At 39.9% G+C, this 27,299-nt stretch overlaps 3 protein-coding genes across 16 annotated transcripts in view; 1 reads left to right on the top strand and 2 right to left on the bottom strand.

The window, feature by feature from the left end:
* The window catches only part of MBTD1 (mbt domain containing 1), a 79,539-nt gene extending 67,554 nt beyond the window's left edge, over positions 1-11,985 (top strand). For 5 of the 13 annotated variants that reach the window (XM_074223697.1, XM_074223691.1, XM_074223694.1 and 2 more), the window contains one exon: positions 1,344-11,983. In XM_074223697.1, coding sequence (XP_074079798.1) covers positions 1,344-1,462 — 119 coding nt within the window. In that variant the 3' untranslated portion in view covers positions 1,463-11,983. Of the gene's footprint in view, positions 1-1,343 lie in introns of all 13 variants that reach the window. The other 8 variants (XR_012475849.1, XR_012475850.1, XR_012475851.1 and 5 more) reach the window with 4 other exon arrangements.
* Positions 11,256-15,827, bottom strand: LOC141513661 (nucleoside diphosphate kinase B). Its single transcript, XM_074223703.1, has 5 exons — positions 15,739-15,827; positions 15,381-15,510; positions 14,137-14,238; positions 12,495-12,607; positions 11,256-11,573 (listed from the first exon to the last, which is right to left on the bottom strand). The coding sequence occupies exons 2-5, from the start codon at positions 15,504-15,506 to the stop codon at positions 11,456-11,458; spliced, it is 459 nt and encodes a 152-aa protein (XP_074079804.1). The 5' UTR covers positions 15,507-15,510; positions 15,739-15,827; the 3' UTR covers positions 11,256-11,455.
* Positions 15,828-19,034: 3,207 nt separating this feature from the next.
* On the bottom strand, positions 19,035-26,047 carry NME1 (NME/NM23 nucleoside diphosphate kinase 1). Of its 2 annotated transcripts, none has more exons than XM_074223705.1 (5): positions 25,798-26,047; positions 22,916-23,045; positions 20,876-20,977; positions 19,980-20,092; positions 19,035-19,347 (listed from the first exon to the last, which is right to left on the bottom strand). In XM_074223705.1, the coding sequence occupies exons 2-5, from the start codon at positions 23,039-23,041 to the stop codon at positions 19,230-19,232; spliced, it is 459 nt and encodes a 152-aa protein (XP_074079806.1). In that variant the 5' UTR covers positions 23,042-23,045; positions 25,798-26,047; the 3' UTR covers positions 19,035-19,229. The 2 variants fall into 2 exon arrangements, with proteins under 2 accessions (XP_074079806.1, XP_074079805.1); XM_074223704.1 differs by having other exon boundaries at positions 19,036-19,347; positions 25,832-26,046.
* Positions 26,048-27,299: the final 1,252 nt, after the last annotated feature.

Genomic DNA, 27,299 nt, shown 5'->3' on the forward strand with positions numbered 1-27,299 from the left:
ATCAGGAGCTTTTGGAAGACCATAAATCTAGAACAGGAAGGGACCCTTTATGGACCATCTAGCCTTTGAGGAGGAAAATGTGGAGACCCTAGGACTTGCCCAAGGTCACAAAAGAAGTAGAATCTTTTCATAGCCTATTTCTGCCTCCTTGTCCTCATGAGCATCTGAAGCCTGGAGATTCTGACAGCTCTGCTGCTTACTAGCTTGTAATTTGGGGCAGGTCACTTACATTCTCTAAGTCTCAGTATCTTCATCTGTAAAATGGAACTGAATTCTAGGTGGTTTACAAGGGGAAACACATGTGGAGAAATAGAAACCACCCTAGAGTATGGTAATCTTAATGTATAATCTCCAAGATTCTTAATTCTACAATACTAAATCAAAGGCAGGTGTTATTTTTGCAAATTTTGCTTTGCCTAAGCCAACTCTGCCTTGAAAATGGAAAATGAAACTTCTCCTTTCTTCCTTCTTGCTTATCCTCTTTCCCCCTTTTCTCCTCCCCATCCCATACCTTGGGATCTTCCTGCTCTCAAGGGCAAGTACTATAACTTCTGTATTATATGTTAAATGAGCATTTATGGGCTGGCCTAGTAGCCATGTAGCCTTTTTATTTAAAACACACACACACACACAGACACAGACATATTTCTTTATTAGTTAGGGACTGCCTGTGTATGTAAAATAAAATATCATTAATCAATTTTTACCCAAAAACATTTCATTGAAAAAAAGACCTTGTTTTATGGCATCATCAATTTCACCTAATTTTCATATTATTGCTGCCACCAGTTATCTTTTCGGAAGTCTTAAGTAGCTGCACTTATTTAGAAATGGACACTAAATTATAACTCAGGAAATGTTCATTAGAGTTCCCCTGGGGATATTATAATACACAGTAAAACCTATTTAATTTATTTAATCACCAGAGTTTTTAGAATATTCACTTCATAGTTCTTGTTTCATTCATCCTTGACAAAATTCTTATGTTTAAATATAGATTTTCATTATTCAGAAAGTGTTTATTATATGAAATAAATGCTTATTGAATAAAGACTATCATCCAAATAATAAATTCCATGGCCATATACTTATACAGAAAGTACCATCTGAAGAACACCAAGTATTTTGTCTTCATATTCGCATGACTTTTCATTATCTGCTAATCTCCTTTATCATCTTGGTTGCTATAATCACCTTGATTCTCATACTTATAACTTAGTATTTTTTAAGTTACTAAAGGGCTGAAGAAGCCTCCTTACCTGTAAAGTTGGCTAGAATTGAGGATAAAAGGCATGACTATATAAGGTATGTATGTCTCCTTTTTTCTTTTTCTTTTAATGTAGTAACTCCATTGCAACTGAAGGAAGAGTTGCTAGATGGAGAGGAATACAGCTTCCTCCAAGGAGCTTCTGATCAGGAAAGCAATGGCTCTGCCAGCTACTACATCAAACAAGAACCCTGAGGTGACAACTCAGAAACCAGGGAAATGGGGAGCTTTCTGCAGGACGGATTTATTACCAACCCAACTGGACAGGGGGACAATTCTACTGGGTCACTTTGCTAACCATAGAAGAGATTTAAGTTCTGGATTTTTGAGGTGGGTGGGGAAACTATTTTAGTCAGGGGAAAATTTTTCAATTTATAAAGATGGACATTTTTGTGTTGTATTTGAAGCTTTTGAAAGAATTTTGTAATATTTTCCAAGTTTGGATTTATTGTGCATTGTTAACAAGAACTGAAATTCTAACTTTTTGGTAAGATTTAAAGTTTAAGTAACAGGATTGCAGGAAATGATTTAAGAAGGATATAGTTGCAAATACAAATGAACTGTCATTACAAATGAACCTTTTTTGGTACAAGTTGGGAGATTCTGAAATCTTCAGAACTATGCCAGTCACATCTCCAGCTTCCTCTGCTGCAGAAATATGCAACCGATGCCCTCATGGAAGGAGCATCTCCATGTAGATCACGAAAGGTGGGACAAATTTGAGTTGTTGGCATTTTATTGCAGATCATTTTAAATGTTTGTACAGAAATGTTTTCATTCTAGAAAATACTCAAGAAAATTTATTTGGAGTTCTATATGAAACTGGAAGAACTCTAGATACTTTTTATAAGTTATCTTTTTAATTAGAAATGATGAAAATTATTTTAACACTTACGTGTTAATTAAACTGGAATGGTTAACATGAGCTTATGCATAGCATCTTTCTCTTGGCAAAGTGGGGTTGGGGAAAAAATGCAAGATTGTCCTAAATTTTTTCTTCTAAAACACCAGTACAAAAGAAACAAGAGATTTTATTCTTTCCTCTCTGACATTTCCCCCTTTCTCATTCTATGAAATGATGTTTATCATAAGCACACCCCAAAGCCAGGTGTTCTGTATTAGCCAGAAAGTAGAAATGGAGCATCTTCTAAAGCCAGAATAAGTCTAAATTTCAGGATCATTCCAGTTCTGCTTTAATTATTAAGTGATTGAAAAGGAATGTGTTCATCCTCTTAGAAATTCCCATGTACTGTAAAAACTGTATATCACAACAGCCAAAACAAGTTCTTAACAAAAATAACAACTGATTTGGACCATGTAAACATTCCTTGTTTTAAAGTTGTATGTGGCTTCTTTTAAAAGGGTAGTGGGAGGGGGAACATGTGCTCTCTGCATTTTTAAGCTTTCTACTGAGTTGTGACTGAAAAAATAGAGTTGTAGCTTTTACCAGTAAGGTTCATTAACTAAATTCTCAGGAATTAACTGCGTGTGTTCTCTAAGTGCTTCTGGGCCTTAGCCTGTCCCCTTCAGAGTGCTATACTGACCATCTCCTCTGGAGTATAGGTAGGTAGTAGGTAGGGCTAATTAGAAAATAATCAACATGATTAACCTCTACAGTCCTTCAACCTATGGAATGCTAGCTTAAAAGATGTTAACAGAAAGCCCCAGGAGACCATTTTAGGTAAGTTTTTGTTTGACTTTTAAAAGTGCATAGAAAGTTGAAAACCAGCAATTTATTTTCTAAAATATTGCTCTAATTTTGGGTACATAATAACATTGGTAATACGCACAGGTTTACCTCATTCTATGCAAGAGGGGTTAATAACGTGGTTTTGTAGTTGCTACTGGAAGTAAAATTTGTTAATTTATCTTATAGGAATGTATGGAACCCCAGTGTCAACATTTCTTAATACTGACCTTTTGGGGCATGTAGATCATATCAACAACACTAGTTGATTCTCATGTGTCAAATGTATGTGAATTCAGCTGTCAAATTACTGGTCACTTACCCATCCTAAACTAATATTGTTGAGGAGGACTTAATCCAAATATAGTACTTTGAATGCCTCCTAAATCTTTAACTTGCAGAATCCTCCCATAAAAACTGAGAACTGGGAAACTTCCAAAGGAAAGGTAGCAGTTGTCTTAAATCAATCCTCAGGCTCAGTGACAAATTCAGGATTCTGAGCCCACTTGATATGGGCATAAGAAGCCAAAGTTTTGTGGCTTACCCCACCATCCCCTTGAATACTTAGATCTTGAGGTCAGTACAGCCTGGGGTTGGGGAGTCTACAGGGAATTAGGATGTAAAGCAGGAAGGTCAGATCTGAGGCCAACCTGTCCTAGAGGTAGTTATCAAAATGCTCACTTGTAGCCCAGACACTGTCAGCTTCCAGTTCTAAAGCTAAACCAGGCACACTAAATGGTTAGAATCTCCCATCCAAATGGCACGTTTTTGTTATCAGTGATAGTGCAGGTACAGCTTTTAGTGTTTCAAACTGAGACCAAATGTTGGAGGGGACAAAGAGCTTTGTGAGATCATAAGAGTAGTCCCCCTATTAAGATGATCAGAAAATCATCTCTTTATGAGGCTTACAAATTTTATGTCTTAGCCATAACTTAAATAGTACAACTTTTAATAGCCCCATTTTCCTTTACAGTTTAAAATGTACTGCTGACATTGAGTTGTTTTTTTCTTTTTCCCCCAAGTTGGAATTTTTGGTAGTTCAAACTCTTTAACCTTTTCCTTGCTGTGTATGAGGAAAGCTAAAGCTGTTATCAACTTCTTGTTCTACGGATACTAACACGGGTTTCAGTGTTTGTTTGTTTTGTTTTAATTATTATTATTATTATTATTATTATTACTATGTGATGTGAATACCCTTTCCCATCAATATTTGTATTATGGTGCTATATATTTGGTGATGATCCTTTAATATTGGGAAGGGATTTTTAAATACTGTGATTAAACTGGGTTTTCTTCCTTTAATTTTCATATTTTAAATAAAGCCACAGTCATTTATACAAAAAAAAAAGTATCTGTCCCTGGGTAGATCTTTGGGGCAGAGGTCAAAGTAAACTACATAGGGTTTTTACATCATTTCTGTATGTATTTGATATATAGATCAATATCTGTACAAATTTAATCTTTTATTTTCTTGGTAATTGTGTGATCAGTGGGAAAGTGTTTAAAACTTTCTCATGAAGTGTACATAACTAAGTGAAAAATGCTTTTGGAAAAATTTATGTTCCTTTCATTTTTACCAAATTGCAGCAGATTTTCAGCATGGATGTGAAAAAGCATTAAAATTATAACTTTGTGTACAAGATGAAAATAATTCACTAAACTTGCCCTTTTTTACACAAAATAAAATGTTAAAGTAAGCTTTGCTGGGTGAAAGATTTAAGTTATTTACATTAATGTTTTCTTGTTTTGCTGCAAGCAATCTTGGTTCAAGGCAAACTCTTTTAAATTGCCAGTTTTACTTCCACTAACAATGTCTTCACATCAAAAACAGTTTCTGGTTTCATGTAGCTTTGGACAGCAGTGTCACATTGTCCCAACAGTTTTGTCAAGAGGTGATTTATTTGCACTTCCATTTTTTTTGTTCTTTTCAAAGCCATATATCACTCATTGTATCAGGAAATTTTAAGAACTTCCAAGGATGTGGCAAAACCAATTTGTATGGTGGGGGGGCGGTATTGATCCTCAATGCTCCAAACCAACTACCCCAGCTCAGCAGATGTTTAGTTATTTAACCCAGCTTTGAGACATCTCATTCCTTTACCTTGTTTAAGAGAGAGGGCTGTTCAGTCAGTTGACAAACATTTAAAGAGAATACAGAATTCTAAATAGAAGGTAATTATGGACAGCACTAGCAATTGAGATCAAAAAAGGTTTCTTATAGAAGGTGGTGCTTGACCTATGTCTTTAAGAAAGTAAAGAATTTTTTTGAGGAGGCAATTAGGGAATACATTCCAAACACAGGGAATAGTCAGTGTAAAAAAGACTCAGAAAAGATAGATGAAGAAATATATGAGGAACAAAGGAGGCCAATTCACCTGGACCATAGTGTGCAGGATAAGGAGCAATGCATAATGTGGGAAAATCTGGGTGTGAAGGGCTCTGAAAAACAAACTCCTGGAATTTGAATACAAAAGTGGCATCATCAAATCTAGGTTTGAAGAAAACCACCTTGGTGACTATGTGGAGATTAGATTGGAGTGGCAGAAAACTTGAAGCACAAAAGACCAAGTAGGAGACCTTTGCGGTAGTCTAGGGGAGAAGCAATGAAAAACCTGTCCTATGATAGTGATTGTGCAAGTAGAAGGATGAGAGATGGCACTGAGGTAGAAACAGCAGTCTTGGCATTACTTCAGGAGGGTGGGCTTAAGGAAAAGATGATTATCCTGGGGTCATAGAGGGAGTCTAATTATCTAGAGTTTGAGAGTGATGCTGTTTTTTTTTCCTTGATAATCTTAGGAAAGAGGAAACACAACCAGAAAGCAAATTTATTTCACCTAAGTAAGAGTTTTCAAGTTGACATCCATATATACAAATAAATGCAAGCCAGAGCAACTGAGATAGTCTTCATCTGAACTGGTCAGAGGGAAAAATTTGCATACACATAATTGGGTATAGAAATATTTCACTCAATAGGGAAAGAGGATTAGGGGAAATTAGAGTAAGAGAGGGATTATTCCTTAGCAAAACAAATTAAGAATGTACAAAAAAAAGCTCTGAAAAAGAATGTACAAAAAATATTTACAAGTTTTTTTGTTTTTGTTTTTTTGAGGTGAAAACCTTTGAGGTTACAAAGCTTTCAAAGAAACCATCTAGGAAGATTTGTATGAACTGATGTGAAGTGATCAGAACAAGGAGAAAAATTTATACAGTAAAAATATTTTAAAGATAAAACCTTTGAAAGTTTAGGAATTCTAATCAACATAAAGACCAACCATGGTTTCAGAAGACCAATGATGAAATATGCTACCCACTTTCTGGTAAGAGAAGGGAAGAACACAGTGCAAAATAAAACATACATATAGTTGGACATGGCTACTTCAAAAATTTGCTTTATCTACATGTTAGGACAGATTTGGGGGGAATTTTATTGTTGTTCTCAATTCTGGCTGGGGGGGCAGTTAGTAGGTAGAAAGCAGATATTTGCTAATAAAAATTTTTAGTTTTTTTTAAAAGATTGTGGCAAAAATTCATTTTAAGTTAATACTTCACACATATACACCATACACGATAACTAAAGAGACACATTACTTATATTATTATAAAAGTTCACATCAGAAACAAATTATAGAAGCAAGGAAGGAATTTTAATTGAAGATCTGTTGATAGGTGAATCATTCAAAACCAACGAGTAGAGAAAGAAAAATGGATGATTTTGATTATTTAAAATTGAAAAGCTTTGGCACAATAGGGCTAAACTAGAAGGAAAATAACAAATCTTTGCAGCAAGTTTCTCTGATAAAAGATTTATAAGAAACTGATTCAGATTTCTAAGAATACAAATCAGATATTCAAAGGATATGAACAGGCATTCCAAACCAAGCCATCACAGATGAAAAGTGTTCCAAATCACTAATTTTAAGAAAAATGCTAATTAAAGCAATTTCAAGATTCCACCTCACATCAGTTCCTCAAAGATAACCAAAAAGAGAATAACATTTTAGAAAAACTATGGCAAAACAGGTGCAATTTAAAACAATTTCTGAAATGTTATTAAATGTTTGACCAAGCAATAATTATTAGAGCTATATTCCAAAATGAAGAAAAACAGAAAAACTCGATCCATACAAAAATATTTATAGCAGCTCTTTTTGTTGTGGCAAATAAGGGAGTATACATCATTGGGGTCAAAAGATTGTGTGAGGGGTGGCTAAGGTGGCGTACTGGATAAAGCACCAGCCCTGGAATCAGGAGTACCTGGGTTCAAATCTAGTCTCAGACACTTAATAATTACCTAGCTGTGTGGCCTTGGGCAAGCCACTTAACCCCGTTTGCCTTGCAAAAACCTAGAAAAGAAAAAAGATTATGTGTGGATATAATAGGAATGCTTACTGTGCCATTGGAAATTATGAAAGGGATAGATTAAGGAAAAACTGGAAAGGAGTGAACTGAGGCAATGAGATAAACAGCACCAAGAGAACCATAACAGTCACATAGTATAAGACAACTGAAATCTCTTGATCAAAGCAATGATCAACATCTCTCTGAGCTACTGAGGGGTGAGGCATCCAAGACAGAATTAGACATGAATTTTTGAACATTATGAATTTGTTTTTCTTGGCTTTGTAAATTTGCTGTGTAAGGGTTGGGGTTTTTTTTTTCAATTCTAGTCTCAGATGCTTAATTGTATGACCCTTAAGCAAGTTACTGTGACCTATCTTCCTCAGTTTTCTCAATGCAAAATATTTTGTCTTTCATATCTGGCCACTGGATCCAAATGGCTCTGGAGGAAAAATTGAGGTTGGTGACTTAGCACAGCACCCCTTCACCCAAATCCAATTCATGTTCTTGTCATGGCATCACCTTCCTGATGTCATGGTGGTCTTCAAGAACAAAAGACAAACATTATTATCAGTACAAAATGTGGGTCATAGTAGCACCTACCCTCAAGATTGTTTTCAGGTTCAAATGAGTTATCTGTAAAGCACCTAAAATAGTGCCTGGTCCATTGCAAAATGCTCTATAAATGCTAATTCTAATTCCCTCCCCCACCCTTAATTGGAGGAGTGGTTGAAGAGATAAAATAATTGTTAATTGGAAAGCAATCTGGAACTATGCTAAAAATTACCAAATTGTGCATACCCTAAAGAGATCTAAAAGGTGTCTCCCAGTTGGGAAATGGCAGAACAAATTATGATAGCTGCATGAGATAGAGTACTATTGTGTTATAAAATATATTAAAGGGAACAGTTTCAGGGAAACCTGAGGAGACAACCAAATTGATGCCATGTAAAATGGATTAGTATCAACTTTTTAAAGACAAATAGCTTTGAAAGTCTTAAGAACTCTGAGCAACACAATAATCAAACAAGATTCCAGAGAACTCATGATGAAACAGGCTACCCAGCTCTTGACCAAAAAGGCCTCTTCTCAGGGGGCAGATTAAGATATTTTTGATATGGCCAAATTAGGGAAGTTATTTGGCTTAAAACTTTGGTTACAAACTTGTATTTTTCTTTTGTAATGGAGAAGTGAATTTTGATCTGTTTTTTAACATTTTAAAAAAACAATGTATTAGAGCTATACTTAGTTACCAAATTATGCATACCCTTTGACCCAGTCAGGAGTACCCGAGTTCAAATCTGGCCTCACTTAATAATTACCTAGTTGTATGACCTTGGGCAAGCCACTTACCCTATTGCCTTGCAAAAACCTAAAAAAAAAAATGAGACACTTTGGGACAAGGCCAATGATGGGGGGGGGGGGGCTCCTATGCCCACAGGAATTTGTCTTGATTATAAAAAGGCATTTTTTTCTCAAGTGAGTGAAAGAGGCAAGATAGGGAGAAGATAATTTTTTTTTAAACTTAAAACTAAGCAATGCCTGTGTGTATGCAGTATCTTCCATACCTAGTGCCCCTCTTCCTTCAGTGTACAGAGGGAGGTTGCTGTGTTTTGGTTTCTCTAGACCACTAGAGATTCCCAGATTTCAAACTCCACATAACTCCCTTAGGAATTTTCTTTACCTTAAAATATCACCATTTCTTCATGTCTCCCATTTAAAAAATTCCTGTTTCCAAACATCTCTATGTCCCTTTCTTTCCTCATCATTGAAATTTCTTACCTACTAGTCAAGTCTATTCTAGAATTTTCAAGACTTAGCTCAAGTACTTTCTTCTCTATATTCCCAGTAGAATGTAAGCTTCTTGAGGGCAGAGGACTGGGCTTTTTTTGTTGCATTTTTCCCCCCAGAAATATTTTCAGAACATGACAGTGCTTTAATGCTTTGTACCAAATGGACCACCTCAGTGTGCTGAAGATATGATGGCAAATAAGTATCTCTCCACTGTTATATTTTCATCTCTGATAATGGGGAAGAGAGAATGCAGTGCTTTACCACATAATAACTTAAATTTAATTAGCCACTTCTGCTTCCTATATATATCTTAATTGGTTTTTGAACTGTTCCCCTGATGAATTGTCTGCCAGACTGGGTTTACTGTCTCAAGAGTGTTCGTTCTCATTCATCCTATTAGCCTGTAAAGAATGTTGGATCTTTGTAGAAATACTAAGCCACCAAAACTTGCTCTGGTTCTGCTCAGTAATTTACAGTTATTTAGGAGTAGACCCAACTTGGGAAACACTCTGGTAGGCCTTTAAGATTTGCATCACTTAACAAATATCACAACCCTCACAATCCCATGAGAAAAGTCCCATCTTCTGACAAGGGAAAGAATCGAAAAACGGTTCACCTGATCCTAGGTGTGCAGAAGGGAAACTAGAGAGGCCATGTGGTCAGCCCCCACATGCTACACTCAGCCTAGTCAATCAGCCACTGTAAGAGATGGTGTTTAAACCCAGTAAGGCCTGTCTTGATTCTATGCCAGGTTCCTGATGTTGAAGCTCCTGTTTACTACCCTTTCCACTATCCTAGAGTGGGCCCTTTATCCAAATTCATTTTATCTTTTTGTGTGAAGCTCTCTAAACTCATATGTTCTGGCTAACAATGATTATTTGACTTTTGCACTTAGCTATTAGTGAATTAAACATAGGCATTAAGCTAAATATTGTAACTGTAAAGAGTAAAAAACAGCCCCTATCCTCAAGACTACATTCTAGTCATTTAAAATTGACATATAAATCAAGATCCATAAATGCCAAAAAATATTGCGTGCCTATACTAAGTTTGGGAATACAAATAGAAAAGGCCATCTCTGCTCTCAAAGAGCTCAGATCAGGGAAAAATAAAATTCCAACCAGAATAAATGAGAAGACACAGAAGGTGCTAGATCAAATCATTAGTCAGCCAGGCAGATGCTCTTCTATCTCCACACAAGCCAATCAAACAGCTTGGTTCTGGCAGCCACAGATGGAGAAGTAGAGGGAGCCCTGGATAGGAACTTTCTGTGTATGAGTGGGCATTTAAACAATCTTGAAGAAAGCCAGAAATTATAAGAAATAGGACAGCCAATGCAAATATCACATGCAAGGAACAACAGCAAGTCAGCCAGTACAACTGAATAGCAAACTTACGATTACACAAAAAGACTTTACATCTGACCCTACAAAAATCAATGCAGGTAAATTAAGATCACTGACTAGTGGGTGATATGATCACTTAGGTGATTTGGTAGCTATGTGAACAATGGATTGCAAAGAGCAGAGCCTAGAAACAGACCAGTCAAGCTACTATAATAATCCAGATAAATGGGAGCCTGAACCACAATAGCAGCAGTAATCAGGAAAGGAACCTATCCAGAATACAGTAGGAGTGAGACTGGAAAACCATTGTATATGTGAAGTATGATGAGCAATAAAACAAGTTTAATATGAAAGAAATACTTAAAAGGTGAGTGGAGGAAGGTGATAGATGAGCACCTCTATATTAATTGTACAAATTGAAGTTAAAAGAAAACAACCTAGGAGAGTAAATGGCAAGACCCACATGTGAATCCAACCTATTATGTGACAAGCTTCTTGACTTACTGGGCCTGTTCCTTATAAAATTTGAAGACTACTATATGTAAAACTATTAAGTTCTTCTCTTGCTTTAAGTCTGTGATATGAATGGTAACATTCACATTAGAGTTATAACAAGGCTAGTTAAAATATAAACTCTATTAGCTTTACAGAACTTATTACCTCATTTTTATTTTACAAAAGATTTTCGGCAATCACTAGATGAAACATTTTTCTAAATTATATAGATTTAATCAACTATTTTATCATGAAAGCAGTGTTTCATGGTTTCAATTCACTTCTTTAAATCCCAGAAGTTTTTAACTCAATAACCACACAATTGCCCCTTATTTCCAAGGCTTTATTGAACAAGGTTACAGGGGTAGAAAATGACGGTTCCAATTCCTTTCAATTCCCTGGCATGAAATGTTGTATTCAGGGATGGAGACATACATATACACACTCACACTCAGTGACAACAATATTCACAGGCATACCACATCTACTAAAAGGAGTAGGTCCAGTTTACATCCACTTTTAAAATCCTTATTCATAGATCCAGTCATGAGCACAAGACTTATAATCAACCAGCTCTTCAGGCTTAAACCACAAGCTGATCTCCTTCTCAGCACTTTTTACAGAATCACTGCCATGAATGATGTTCCTAAAGAAATAGTAATAGATGTTACTATGTGTAAACAAGCAATTAAAATCTGTTTTAAAATACCAACTCTTTCCAGAACCCCTCAAATAAGACCTGATGATTCAGGGAAGTCATATGGCTTAGTGGAGAAGTAGTGACCAACACTAAAGTGTGTTCACCCAGGTAACTGTACAGATTAGATTACCTGGGTTGTCAATAATACTTACCACAACATCCTTACTGCTCTAATTAAATCTTCTCCCCTCCCCAAATTCTCAATGCAAGTAAACTCCTCCTTCTCAAATCTTAATAAATGAAGGGATGTTATCTCAGACCTTCTAACCCTGAATCTATGGAGTGCAAGGCCTACCTTGACACAGATCTAGCTAGCAGGATATGAATCCTCACCAACTCCCTTATCACTTAAGAGAATAGAACCAACATACTGCTGTTTAAGCAGTTCCTTTGCATAATTCAATTTTATAAACTAGATTATTTTAAATGCAGCAGGAAAGGTTACTACTTAAAGGAAATCTTTGGGGGTTTTTAAATGTCAATTAATTTTTAATGATGATGGGATATAGACTGGACTTACTTTATATTAGTACAGAGAATTCCCTCTTTTTCAATGTAAATTGCTAACTCCTCTGCAAATTTTTAATCTTATTAAGTACTCTGTTGACCAGGGCAATGGTCCAGTGTCATAAAACCAATCTGTGTCAGAGATAGGACTCAAACCTATTTTAGGCTTCAAAGCCAGCTCTATCCATCACTCTACCCAGCCTCTGAGGAAAAGGATTCACTGCCTGCTTTGTCAGCTTTTTATAAAGGTTTTCATCCTTCAGATTTCACCAAGGACATACATTCTCTCACAGAAATGTAAGCAAGGCAATGGAATTCTTTTACTCCTCAGCAAAGGCCTTAAAATTCCCTCGGACTCACCTGCCAACTTGAATGCAGAAGTCCCCACGAATGGTACCTGGCTTGGAATCAGCTGGGTTGGTCTCCCCCAGCATCACTCTGCCTGTCTTCACCACATTCAAGCCCTCCCAGACCTTCATGACAAGGCAAAAATGCACATTAAGTTTATATTCTGACTGGTTATGATTCAGAGTGGTCCCTGGCGTAAACAACCCTGTTCCAACATTACAATTATAAAGAAGAAAACTAAAACAATTCCCAATTCCTTATCTCAATGAGTTCTCTATCTAGTTTGGGAAAAGGAGAATTATAAAATGACAAATACAGAAAACTAGGAACTGAATCCAGGTGTTCCAACTCCCAATCCAAGAGACTTCCCTGTCCAAGACCTTCAGAAAACATAAATATGATTGGCTCAGTCCAACTGTCTTCTTAGGTTGATTTCTGTGGGTAAGGCAGGTGCCACCTTTGGCCAATCTGTAACAACCTTCACTCTAGATGTCATTTTGCTTTTTCCTTTCACTCCATGACCCACATTTGAGGGAAGTAACTGATGAAAAAGCAGTCTTCCATACTATGCCCTCCATTTTCTCTTCCTTCCTAACTAGTACCTCTTAAGACTATAATTTTTGGTGGGGTTTTTTTGTTTTTAGGTTTTTGCAAGGCAATGGGGCTAAGTGGCTTACCCAAGGCCACACAGCTAGTTAATTAAGGGTCTGAAGCCACATTTGAACTCAAGTACTCCTGACTCCAGGGCCAGTGCTCTATCCACTGCGCCACCTAGCCATCCCAAGAGGATGTTTTAATTAAAACTCAAAATTATCAAGGAAAAATACTGGATCTTTTTTGTCATCTTCTCCCCTTTCTCTAAGGTTCCCTAAGATTCAATTACCCTTACTAGCTACATCCCTAAAATGATAAATATTACTAATTAACTGTAAGCTCTATTTCATCAGGAAATGGATCTTACTGGAACTTTGTATTTCCTTCTAAAATAAGATTCAATTATCAATCCCTTACTTGATTCCAGAGGCCAGAAGATGAAGCATGCTTCCCCCATACTGCCAAATTAGTGTAAACAAATACAGCTAGGTGGCATTGTGGGTCAGAGGGCTGGTCCTATTGTCAGAAATACCAGTTCTAATCCAGCCTCAGACACTAGCTATGTGTCCTTGGGCAAGTTGTTTAACTTGTGTACTTCAGTTTCTTCAATTATAATGATACCACCCATCTCCCAGGGCTGTTTTGAGGATCAAATGCAATAATATTTTTAAAGTGGTCTGCCAACATTAAAGGACTACAGAAATGCTAACTAGCTATTAAAATGTAAGGATTGTTGGATTGCTGGATATGGCCAATGTGTGAATTTGCTATACTGCTTTATGTATTTTTTAAAGATGATTTTAGTTTTAATTGTTCAACTGGGAAGGGAATAAGCACTTGTAAAATAAAAATATAAAAATTTAAATAATAGCAATCCTTGGTAGCCTTAAATCCCCAGTGTCTTTGCACCCCATCAAGTGCTTGTTAAGTCTTCATTAATGTAACTGAATCAAATGAGGAGTAACATAGAGCAAGAGATTCTAAATTGAGTTCTGAAGCAAAATTCCTAGGAACTAAATGGTAATCCAGTAACACTTGGCTCCAAACAATAGATACTTACCATGGCTACAACAGGCCCTGAGTTCATGTATTTCACAAGCCCAGGGAAAAATGGTCTGTCTTTCAGGTCAACATAGTGCTGTTTCAGATGTTCCTCTGAAGCCTGTGGGTACATGAGAGGGGGATTACTAGAGGAAGAACTTGAAGTCTCTCTATCCAAGTTTGAGAGGGGAGAAAAAAAGGAGATGGAAAGCTTAGCAATAAGGTGTTTTCTAAAAACAGGCAAATTCAACATTTGCACGTAAGCAAATTACCTTTATTATACTCTGAAATCAGCTGGGGAAAGAGGAAGAGGTGACTCTTCATGACAAAATCTGGTAGTTCAAAAAACAACCAGGATTGTAAGGGGTCATCCAAAAATCATTCAAGGCAACATGACTAAAATGAAATTTTTTACATGAGTTCACACTAGTATTAATATCAAAATGCTTGCCTTCTCAAGGTTTGGGGAGGGGAAGGGTAATATTTGAAATTCAAAAATTTTTTTAAAGGAATGTTAAAAAATTTTTACATGAAATTGGTAAACATTAAACAAGATGAATAAAAATGTATTTCATTCAAGGAACTAGGTCCTAACTGCTTTTAAGTATCTAAAGGGCTATCATTTGGAAGAGTATTGGATTAAACTTTCTCTCCTGATCCCTGAGTAGAAGCAAATTACAGAGAAGCAGATTTTATCACTGCCAAGGAAGAAAATCTGGAAAGTTAAGAAAATCAAAGTGGAATGATCTGCCCAGATTCCTCTCCCTAAATCTTTCAGAGATAGAGGTGGGACAGCTGTTCGGCTATGTATAGGTGGTAACAGATTGCCTCAAGTTTGTTCAATCTGGACTAGTCCCGAACTTCTGTAAGGCCGGGCCAAGCTCCCGGGTGCTTGTGGCCGCGGGCAGCACGCTCTCCACAGCGCCATTTCCAGCGCATACCTCGGGCCAGACCCCAAAGGATTCGACTACTTCGGCATACTCGCCCCACCTGGGACCCGGGGCTAGGCCCAGGGTGGGGGGAGGCTGGAGGTGGGGGGTCCTCGTGGCCAGCCACCTCGGCCAAGGGCGTTCGCCATTCAGGGCGGGAGCCCCCCCCCCCCCCCGGGACGAGAACCGGCGCTCGGAGGGGCAGAAAGATGGCGCTGGGGCCGGGGCCTCCCGAGACGCTGCCCCGCCCGGGGCCCCCCGCGGTGGCACGGAGGCCCGGGGCCCCCCGCGGTGGCACGGTGGCACGGAGGCCCGGGGCTCGGCGCGGCCTTACCCTCAGCAGCTTCATGCCCACGAGGCGGAAGCCCTTCTGCTCAAAACGTTTGATGATGTCCCCGACCAGGCCGCGCTGGACGCCGTCCGGCTTGATGGCGATGAAGGTGCGCTCCGCGTTGGCCATGGCCCTGCGTGGGGGAGCGGGCGTCAGGAGGGCCCGGCCCTGGGGGGTCGCAGCCGCCCTCCCCCGCCCCCCGCCTTCCCGGCCCCCAGCCAGGCTCCACGTGGCTGTCCCGGAGCGCTCGGCCGGCCTTCCTCCCTCCCCCCGCCCGGCTCCCGCGGGCCGCCCGGGCCGGGCCGGGCCGGGCCGGGCCGGGGGAAGGAGCGGCGCAGCCGCGGGGCCCGGCCCTGCTCACCAGGGAAGCTCGGCCTAGAGCAGGAGAGAAGGCGGCGGCGGAGTCCGGAGTCTGCTCCTCGCAGCCGAGCGGGGGAAGAGAGGCCGCAGCGGGGAGCCCGGAGCCCGGAGCCCAGAGCCCGCCCCCGCCGCGCCCAGGGGCGGGGCCGGGCCGGGCCGGGCCGGGGGAGGGGAGCGACGCACCCGGGGCTGCGCGGCTCCAGCCCCGCAGCCGTCCTGGGACAGACCCAGCTCCGGCAGAGGCGAGCCGCGCTCCGCTCTCGTGGCCTTGCCAAAAAAGCCCCGAAAGTCAGGCAAAGACCGAGGGCAGGAAGGGGCTGGGCTGGGCTGCGGAGACCTCCGCACGAGGAGCGGGCTTTCGTCCCGGGGCCGGGGGTGGCGGCGTCCGAGGGAAGGAGGGCCCGGGCCCCGCATGGCCATGAGGACCCGGAGAGTTCTGGCTGAAAGCGCCTCCTAAGGTTGGCAGCGGGCTGGGGGACGCACCAGGGAAGGCAGGAAGGGGCAGTGTTGAGGGGAAAGCCGTGGTCCATTTTGGATCCAATGAATTTAAGCTAAACATCCTGTTCCAGATGTCCGAAAAGCAGCTAGAGATGCGAGGTGGGAGGTCATCAGAGAGGCTGCGATACCAAGGTAGATTTGAAAATCGTCAGCAGATGGATGGTGATTAAAGCCATCCTCGCCTCAGAACGCTTAAATTCTGTTCCTTTCCCCTTTGGATCTCCAGCATTTGGATTCCCAGCTGGGGGTAAGAGTTAAATGCCTGTTGATTGATCGGCTGAATATTGGTAGGTAGAGTGGGAAAGAATTAAAAGTTCCTTCACTTCCCACATGGAACTAAGTCTCTGAGGAGAGTCTCCCCTACAATTCATAACTGGGCCCAAGGCAGAGAGAGAGACCCAGATCACTTTTCACCACATCACAACCTGCCAAAAAGAAGGGGAGCTACGGGGAGAGAGTGGTGGGATTGTCGTGTCGTTTTGCTCCTCTTTAAAATGAGGTTTGAGCTAAAATTCTGAGGCCTCTTCTAGTTCTAAGCACAGATCTACATTTTTTGATCATTGTTCCCAGTTCCTGGAAGTCTGAGCCCACCTTCAGAGAGATTCCTGCTTGGAGCCCAGAGAAACCACAGGGTCACTGAAAGAGCCCCAATAGCTTTCCTAGGGATCAAGAAAGGAGTTTCACCTGTACTTTTTCTAAAACTGAGCCAACTTCAGAAGCTAGGCCACAAAGACTGATGCAGAGTCCTTCCTTAAAACTACTCCTATTGCCAGGCTCCTTAGAAGCAGGTATAGCCACCAAAGGAAAACCTGGGTTTCTCAAGGGCACCTCTGTCACAAGGCTTAGCATAATGCTGCCTGGCACAATGGGCAGGTGATGTTTACTGACTGGTTCAGTGATTCAAAATAGGGATTATTTTGTATATAAGTGGAAGTCTGCTTCTGCTGAGGAATGAATAAATAAACCTGTGGATGATTAGCATGCGATAAAAAATGACAAAGAGCACAAAAAGATAAATGATGCTAAATGAGTTAGCAAAGTAATATATACATAGGGATACACACGCTTATGTATGCATCTGCACATACACATCGTTTCACAGTATGGGTTGTATTTACACTGATGCAATTGTATATCTTGTTTATATTTATAGGTTGTTTACATTGTGGTAGAAATTATTACAACATTTGCATTGTTGTAACATACAATTGAGACAGGTCTCCTATTGTCCTTTGATGTTCCTTCCTTCAGTTATAGCACCAGACCAAGCCTCATAGCACATGCTCCTTCATTCATTTACTCAAGAAGCATTTTAAGTGCCTTCTGTATACTTGGGATAGTAACAAAATAGCACACATAAAAAAATAAGCCTCAACCTTTGAGAATGCCACATTATATTGCTCAGTATTTCCTTGATAAATTATCATATATACAAATTATAATATATAAATCATATATAAATTGAATATCATATCAAATTACAATGCAAAAAGCACCTTCGATTGTTGAAATATGCCAGGCAGACAAAATGGAGAGGGGTCATCATTTCTGCCTCCTAAGCTGTTTACCTGAACTTGTTTCCCAGCCAACTCTCCAAAGTTACAAAGGGGGAAAGGAACAGCAATAGAAGCTACCAGGAATGAAAGGGTGAGAGCTAAGAACAACAAAGCACAAGGGATATTCACTGGGGAGCCCCAGTGGGCTCCAAAATTCAAGGGACAGAGAAATACACAAAAAAAAGATTCATCAGCTAAGCTAAGGGGGGACGGATCAAAGGGATTCTGGTTATCATTAACAGAAAAAAAAAAAGGTTCTAATTGGCACAATTTTCAGTACTAGACATACCAGTTAATATGAATGCCAACCAGTAACTGGCTAAAGCTTATTTTCATTAGTGTATGATCAGTTATGAGCATATATATTATGTTTAAAACCAGGCAAAATGCCACTATAGACAGAATGATAGGATGGTGGGGGGAGGGGGGAGCAATCTCATTTAGAAATCACTCCATCACTCCCCAGCTCTAGAAGTCCAGTAAGGGAGTAAAGTGATAAAATTAAAATTCACTCTTCCCCCTGCTCCAAGAAGCATCATGGTGCAATAATGAGCCAACTTCTAAGTCATAAGACCTGAGTTTGAATCTCAGTGCTGTCACTTTAACAAAGAAATACAGTTACTGTCCTGAGGAGCAGCTAGGTGGCCCAGTGGATAAAGCATCAGCCCTGAAGTCAGGAGGACTCAATACACAATCCTTACCTAGCTGTGTGACCTTGGACAAGTCACTTAACCCCACTGCCTTGCAAAAAAAAGTGGGCTAGATGGGACCCCTAAGACCCCTTCCAGCTCAAGATCTAAAGATCTTATGCAGACTTATACTTGAACAGTTACTTGAGAAAGATAATTTTACTGGTCACAACAGAGAAAAGTCTTGAGTTCTTAGAGGTGGGTAGGTCATAACTGGCACCATCAAAGCTGTAATGTAATTAGGGTTCAGCTTGACAGAACCTGCCTACTCCAGCAGGGAAAAATAGAACTTCTTGGGAAACATCTATCACTTCAGCAAATATCCTCCCTATATCAAACAATTATATCTTCATCACAACCATATGAAAGAAGATAAAGATTGGCCCTCCCTCACAACCTTTATTCCCCATTATCTCTGTATATCCCCATTGCAGCAAAGCTAAATATCAATGATTACTCAATTCTTTCTACCACTCCATTAATTCACCCAATCCAATAATACACTAAAAGAAAAGAAAGCTGAAAAACATCAATATCCTCCCACCCCTTTCTCTCAGAACCACAGATGACACACAATAGCTCCAAAAACCTTTTAATATGATCAGATGGATAAAACATTGTACAACCAAAGTTAATAGCAAGCATAGAAGTCTCCACAGTCCATATGGAAGCCCTTGGAAATAAGCAGAGCCAAAGCCTGCCCCTCCCCACCTACAGGAATGGAGAAAGCACAACATGCCTCCTCCACATCATTCATAGATCCACAGCTGGGCACAGCTCTTGTAATCAACCAATTCATCAGGATGAAACCATAAGCCGATCTCCTTCTCAGCACTCTCCACTGAATCACTGCCATGAATAATATTCCTGGGAAGGAAAGGACATGAAAGAAAGAAATCAGTCATATTCGTAATGAAAAAAGGATTAAAAAGCACAGAATTTCATTCCTGCAGCCCCTTCATTCCTTTACCAGCAAGATGCAAAAGAAAATGGTCAGCTGTGAAGTAGGCCTGCAATCTTGCAGGGGAGAGGCAGTAGATGATAGTGTGGCAAGAATGGGCCATGTTTTCTATAACCATACTTCTTTGTTAAAAGGCAGGGTATTAGGAGAAGTCACTGAGAAATGACTCCAAGTGGCTCCCACCTCCAAAGCTATGAAAATTGTCAGATTACTCTTTTTTTCTTTAGTAATTTAAAACTTACCTAGCCATTTAAGCTGATCCAAAGTCCAAAAATAAAAGTTATCAACTATTATTTTTTAAAATCACAAACTTCCACAAGACTGGTTCAAACATCATCACTACAATGGGACAACAGATGAGTTTGGGGAGCTTTCTGTGGTGCTGACAATAGGGTCTTTTATTTTCTGCACAGCTACCACATCTACTACCCAATACCTAATACAGAGTTAAATATACAACAAGGGTACAGGTGCTGTAATGGTGCTGAAGGAGCACAAATCCCTCTGATTAACAAGATCAACAAGCACCAAGACCTACCTGCCAACTTGAATACAGAAGTCCCCTCGGATTGTCCCTGGTTTGGAATCTGCCGGGTTGGTCTCTCCTAGCATCATTCGACCTGTCTTTACCACATTCAGGCCTTCCCAGACCTCCACAGAGAAAAAAAAGAGGAAGAAGTCAAGGGAGAAAATTACTAAGTGGGGAAGACCCACTGATTGCTAATTCCAAGAACACTCTTCCTCTGAAGAGAGGACTCCAAAAACACAAGTTTCAAAAATGTTTAGGAAAACCTAAGTGGAGTTCAACCAGGATATTGTAGCATAGTTTAGGTGTCCTCTCGACTTCAAATCCTAGGCTTTCAGTTCCAGACAGATCTGCATTCTCTGAAACAGGTTAAAGGATTCAGCTCCTCTCCAACTCTGAGAATCCTTCAAGACCATTGAGTTCCCTATTTATAAGTGAGGGTGGTAAATAACAACCAACTTTCAATTTTGCCATACATTTCCATTCATTTTAGCCCTGTGATAGTGGCACCAAATCTATGGATTTAGGGCTAAAAGGGAACATATTTGTTCCCTAGTCCAAAACTATCTTTACAGATAAGAAAACAAAGATATGGAGGGGTCAAGTCACTTGGCCCAAGGACACTCATTTGATTTGAAGAATTAGGATTTCAATCCAAGATGTTCTGACTCTAAAGAAAATATTCCTTCTCCTTCACCACTAACATCACCACCATCCTCTGAAGAAACTGATGCTCAAGAGACATGTCAGGGGGTCAGAGGGGTTATTCAAACCCAAGTTTCACTGACTCCAAGTCCAGCATTTGGTCCACCATAGGAAGTTGTCCCAAGAGTGAGAATTTACCCTCGTTCATCCCAATCTATTCCCGATATCCCCAGTTTACACAAACGGTCCCTACAAATACTCACCATGGCTACCACAGGCCCGGAGTGCATGTACTTTATCAAGCCTGCATAGAAGGGGCGTTCCTTCAAGTCAATGTAATGCTCTCTGAGAAGGTCTTCAGAAGCCTGAACCAAAGAACAGAGTAGGAGAACCAAAGCCCTGAAGTGATCCAAAGCACCTTAAAAATATTCCCACCTTAAAATCGTGGCAGATATTTTAGGATTCAGAGATGAGGTCAAGTCCCAAATACAGTTGCTAATGGAAGGGAATGGTTATTCATTTCTTTTTAGTTTTGTAATTTAAGCCTTAGCATAGTGCTTAATCAATGTTTATTGAATTGAATTGTTGCATATAGTGCCATTTCTTCTTTTTTTCCTTCCTACTTAATACTGCCAGATTGAGTTAATCATAGAAAAGTTCTAGAGAGTTTTAGAGACAGAAAAGAAATCACTATTTTATAGGAAGAAACCAATATTATAATTAATTTGATTTCCTTGATCATTTGTCAACAGCAAAGAGGAATAGCCAGAGACAAAGCCAGAAAGATTTTGTAATCGAATAAAATCTAGGATTGACTGTTATGGTCAACTCCTAAGCAATCAAGCTGCCAACCTGCTTTGTGGATGCTCCAAGCTCCTTGTCTCTCTCCTTCCATATTTTTAGAATGGGTGGGTCATAACTGGAATATTTTTGAGGTATGATGCTTTCTCAACTTATCTGCACCAAAGAATAAATAGAGGAGACCGAAGCTGAAAAATCTCACTTTCACGGGTGGATGCTCCCTAAGGGCAGAACCCATGTCCTCTTTGTAGTCCCAACTATGGCTATAATTCAGGACTCTGCCTCTGAAAGAAAAATTATAAGCTCAAACATGCCAGGGGATGTGGGATTAGAAGAATGAGAGATTTATTAAGAAACCTTCAACCTTATCGGGACTTTTTTCAAAGGTAAAAAGATTCAGATACCAACTAGGAAAAAAGCTCCCAGATATGTGTCACACCATTGATGCAGGGAATTATAAATATAGGAAATTTGTATTTCTATTAAGAAACAAATTTTGTAATCCTTTATAATGTTAAACTTTGCAAAAGTGAAACTGATCTGCTCCTAGGATGTAAATTGATTCCTATTGTTCCACTGTTAAATGTAAAATTTGTACTACCTCCTTGATTGGTCAAGCTTATACTGGCACCTTGGGACAGGAAGGACCAGTAGGAAGCTTGCTATTGGTTCCCCAAGAACCACCCACTACAGAAAAGGATTTAAATTGTCTGGAAGACAAGTGCTGCCCTTTTCTCTTTTTTTTTTTTTAATTTTATTTATTTAAGGTAATAGGATTAAGTGACTTGCCCAAGGTCACACAACTAGGCAATTTTTAAGTGTCTGCTCAGTTCCTCCTGATTCGAGGGCTGGTGCTCTATCCACTTTCCTACCTAGCTGCCCTGCTTCTTCTCTTCTTGACCCTAACTTCACCTTGCAAAGATGTCTATGTCTCTGTCTCTCTCTCTTTCTTAGACTATGTGCTCCCAGCCTAGGACCATGGGACCTTGTACCATGTGGCCAGACTAAACCAGCCCTTATGGCTGTCTATCCATCCTCTCTCTCTCTCTCTCTCTCTCTCTCTCTCTCTCTCTCTCTCTCTCTCTCTCTCTCTTTCTCTCTCTCTCTCTCTCTCTCTCTCTCTCTCTCAATGCTTGCTATTTTTCTAGGAAGAGAAAAAATTTAATCTGTACGCCTTCTATAACAAATACTGAGCAGTTTTAAATCCCAGGGATATACATGAATTCATTCACTTTCACTAACTCTCAATCTTTATTTGGCAACCCTAAAACACCATGATATTACATTAGGCTATCAAACACTTTCTAGCACTACCTCAAAGAAACTAATGTTCCTTTCCCATAAGAGCACAAAAAGTGAAAAATAATCTGCACTGCCTCCCTTCACCCTGTGTCCAAATCTTTATTCCCTCCAACATCCCCTGTTCCAGAGGAAAGTGTTCCATCCAACATGCCAAATGAGAGAGCAGTACCTTTGCTTAAAAGAAGAAATGATCTACTTACTTTCATGAATTTTAAGCCAACAAGATGGAATCCTTTCTGTTCAAAGCGCTTAACAATCTCTCCAACCAGGCCCCTCTGGACCCCATCTGGCTTGATGGCAATAAAAGTACGTTCGCAGTTAGCCATGATCCTAGATATAAAGTGGTAGGAGGAATGAGGTTGTAAGTGTCCTGTTTGTATCATCCTCTTTCCCAAGTAGATTACATAGTAAAGCCGATTTAAATCTGTCATAGAAACTCAAAGCTTTTTGATTACAAACCCTCTTCCCTAAATCTGCTAGCTTAAATATCAGTCTAAATAAAGGAATATAACATTTCACCTAAACTCTTGGATTCCTCTCCTTTCCTATTTAATTCAACATGTATTTTTCAAACACTCAGTGCTTAACTATGAGAAAGAATATAAAAGTAGTAACAGATCATCTTTGCCCTGATTTTATATAAACTACCTATCCTTAAATTATACTAATATGTAGATGACACTGAACCAGAAGACAGTGTAAGGTAGTACGAAACAACAGGTGAGTTGTGGTGCTCCATTCAAATTCTATGATGATGTCTCATGATGCAGAAGTGACCCTGAGTGCTATGCCTGAGGGAGAACAAGATATGACATGACTGACCAAGTTGGAATAGCTCTGAGTACAAGTGTTAATTATTTGTCGTCCCCTTGGAACCATAGTAGCCAAGTGTAGAATGGCTCATTACCAAGGAGGCTAGCCAACAGGTGATGCATTTTAAGACTTGCTAGCTGTATGATGGGAGAAGGAGGGAGACAGACAAGATAGAATTGCAGACCTAAAATAGATTCTATTCTATATCTCTCCCAAAAAATTTAGAGATCAGAGACCAGAGTTCAAATTCAAACTGTTCATTTTTGTTTGTTTTTTGATTTTGCAAGGCAATGGGGTTACATGACTTGCCGAGGGTCACACATCTTGGTAATTATGTGTCTGAGGCCATATTTGAATCAGGTCCTCCTGACTCCAGGGCCAGTGCTCTATCCACTTCACCACCTAGAAGCCCCAAAAACTGTTCGTTTTTACAGATGTAGAAAATGAAGCCAAACAGTCAAAGGGACTTGCCACACATCACAAAGCTGGTTGGTAGCAGTCAGGTCCAAAACCTATATCTTCTTCCTCCAAATCTATCCTTCTTTTCCTTACAGGGGCTGGAATGTCTGGATAAGGCCCATAAAATAATTTGATCTGGTACTGCCAAGGCAACCACAAGCAAAACTCAAAATTCAATAAATCTAGGAGCTTTTTTTGGGGGGGGGGGTAATTAAAAGTTTGATCAAAATAGCAGGCTAGTTTTTAAGCTTTGCCCTTTGGCAGAAAAAAAGGTTCCCCAACCCTGCCTTAGAACAAAAGAAAAGGTTGTCATTGTCTAGTTTTAGTGTGGAAATCAAGACTTTTTGACTCAGTAATTCCAATTCCAGGAATATATGTATATGTTGTATGTATGTGTATATATATATATATGTATATGCATATTTGTATACACACACACACATATATATATATTCCAAAGACATCAAAGAAATTGGAAGGAACCCATGTGTGTATTTATAGTAATACATTTTTATTGTTGCATTAAACTGTAAATAAAGTGTCAAATCAAATGGGAAATGGCTGAACATACTACAACATAAGGTAACAGAATATTATTATACCATAAGAAAAGATAAAAGCTGGATAAAGCTGGAAAGAATTATATTAAACAATGTAAATTGATGAAGAGTAGCACCAAGGAAACAATTTGTCCAGTAACAATATAGCAAAGAAAAACAAATGTAAATGAGTTAAAAACTATGATCAATACAATTTCTAATCTTTACTCCAAAAGACTGAGACATTTTCAAACAGTCAATTTATGGTTCCTTTTTGCTTGGCTATACTTATTTTACTTTCATAGAATGCAGCAGAGGAAAAAATTAAAAAGGCAGTACTAGTAATTTAAAAAGGGGGGGGGGGTCAGCTAGGTGGATAGACCCTGGAGTCAGGGAGGACCTGAGTTCATCCAGCCTCAGACACTTATTACCTAGCTGTGTGGTCTTGGGCAAGTCACTTAACCCAAATGTTGCCTTGCAAAAACCTGAAAAAAAAAAGGGGGGGGAAGGATATCCACAGAGAAGGGGCAAAAGCAAATTCAGAATGGACCACAGACAAGTGAAGCAGTGATGATGAACGGTCTGAGTAAAATTCAATATATACTTAAAAAATAATAGATCATATTTAAGATAGTTAAGTGACCCAATGATGAAAGCATTGCAAATGAAGACAGAAAAGTGAATTCGAATGCAGCCTCAGGTAATTATTAATATAATCTTGAGTCAAATAACTTAACCTCTGTATTCCTCCATTTCTCCATGTGAGAAATGGAAAAAATGATAGCTACTTTCCAAGGTTGTTGTGAAGATAATATAATCGTAAAGCATCTTAATAGATTTTTTTTAAAAATACATTTTGAAGTGCAATATACAAACCTTTTTGTGTACTCTTATATGGAAATGTTCGTGTTTGTATAAAGTTCATATAAATAAAAGAAACCTTAAGAGAAAAAAGGATCCTGACTAGCATAGAAAGGAAGCAGGTGGAGGCCCAGGTGACCTTGGGCCAGTCACTTCCCTTTCACTTTCTCCGTCTGTAAAATGATAGTGGCGAGTCAGCCGGACCCTAAGGCCCATCCGGTTCCATCCTCGGGTAACTATGACCCCTGGGGAAATCCAAGGCTCAGTTTTAGGGGCACCCGAATCTCAGCCCCGGCTCGGGATCAAAATGTGCGCAGTGCGGTTCTATAATGCGGGGAACAGACCGGAGGGGAACCGGGGTGAGGGTCATGGTGTGTCTGAGGAGTCCCCGCCAACAAGGGCTGACTAACCTTTGACCTTCGCACCCCTGGAGCGCCCCCTCACCTGAACCCGCAGTCTGCAACCGCACCCTGGTTCCACCAGGCCGGAAACGGCCACGGTCACGACCCCACGTGGTCCACGGCGCGCGGAACGCTTCCGCTTAGATTTAGGGATCCGGGGAGCCGATTCGGATGAACACCGTACAGTTTCACTTACTCCCCGCTCCCTTAGTGTTCTCTGTGTAAGAGGACGCCATTTTTTGATGCTCGCCTGGCGGAGGTCAAACTTCCTGTTCCGGCCAGATACTAGAAAAGGGTGGGGCTTCCGCCGCAACTCTTTAGTAAGCTCCGCCCCCCAGTTGCCTCCCTCCTACTCAAACTCCCGGCGCTGGTATGACGTCATCATTCCTGGCCCGGCCCGCAGCGGTCGCTCTTACAACCGCCCCCTCCTCGCTTCCGGACTCGTGATCTTCCTCCTCCCCAACCCGCGTCATCCCCCCCCCAGCCGCTTCCTCGTCCGCCCCGCCCACACCCCGCCTCCTCCCGGCCTCATTTGATTCAGCTTGTATCTCTGCTACAGAGAGACATCACACATGTATATTTGTGTATATATATATATATATGATATGTATATACATATGTATATATGATAAATATATGTCATATGTATATGTGATATGTGTATATAAATATATATATATATATATATATATATGTTTATACGCACGGATGGATAGATAGAAAGATGTGGCCCAGTAGACTTGTGGCATTTCTAATAGCTTAATTGGAAGTAGGAATTACGTCACTCTTTGTACTTGAATCCTACCTGCCTAAAAAGAGGCTTGCCATTTTGGTGCTGGAGGCAGCTAGGTGGTGCTGTGGATAGAGCCCTAAGCGGGAGGCAGGAAAAGTTCAAATTAAGCTTTAGATGAGAGCTGTATGACCCTGGAAAAATCACTTAACCCTTTCCTGCATAAAACTGGAGAAAGGAATGGTAAATTACCATATCTAGGCCAAGCGAACCTCAAGGACAGAAGACCATAGAGTCACAGAGCTGGACAGGACTCAACAACCAAAACATACTGATATTGAATGACTTGATTCACAGACTTTCTACTATATATGAAATAAAATTCCATCTCACTTCATGGAAATCTTCAAAGAATTGATCTTGAGATTATTTGCTTCTCTGTGTACTTGTATGTAAGTCAATTCAAGCATTCAGTGCCTACCATATGTTAACTATTGGGGATGAAAAGACTTAAATGAAATTGCTTGTCCCCTACATAGAAGTAGATGTAAAATTTATACAAAATAAAGGAAAAGTAACTGGGGGAAGAAGGAGGTAGAGAAGATTATAGAAAAGTCTTGTATGGTAAAAAAATAAGCTGAGCCTTGTTGGAAGCTAGGTATTCAATAAAGCAGAGATCCCCAAGGAAGATGTACAGAAATAAGATTCAGAATATTCAGAATAAAGAAAAAAGAGCACTTTGGCTGGATTCCAGAGAAGGAGAGTAATGTTTAATAGGTCT

Source organism: Macrotis lagotis, chromosome 2 (assembly GCF_037893015.1).
Source record: "Macrotis lagotis isolate mMagLag1 chromosome 2, bilby.v1.9.chrom.fasta, whole genome shotgun sequence".
Classification (NCBI taxonomy): Eukaryota; Metazoa; Chordata; class Mammalia; order Peramelemorphia; family Peramelidae; genus Macrotis; species Macrotis lagotis.

Coding starts and splice junctions, on each gene's coding strand:
- LOC141513661 (XM_074223703.1), bottom strand. CDS start 15,506: ATGGCCAACGCGGAGCGCACCTTCATCGCCATCAAGCCGGACGGCGTC. Junction 12,608..14,136: donor CAGGGCCTGTTGTAGCCATG/GTAAGTATCTAT, acceptor CTTGTCATGAAG/GTCTGGGAGGGCTTGAATGT. Junction 11,574..12,494: donor TTCTGCATTCAAGTTGGCAG/GTGAGTCCGAGG, acceptor CTATTTCTTTAG/GAACATCATTCATGGCAGTG.
- NME1 (XM_074223705.1), bottom strand. CDS start 23,041: ATGGCTAACTGCGAACGTACTTTTATTGCCATCAAGCCAGATGGGGTC. Junction 20,978..22,915: donor TTGGCTTAAAATTCATGAAA/GTAAGTAGATCA, acceptor TCTTTGGTTCAG/GCTTCTGAAGACCTTCTCAG. Junction 20,093..20,875: donor CCGGGCCTGTGGTAGCCATG/GTGAGTATTTGT, acceptor TTCTCTGTGGAG/GTCTGGGAAGGCCTGAATGT.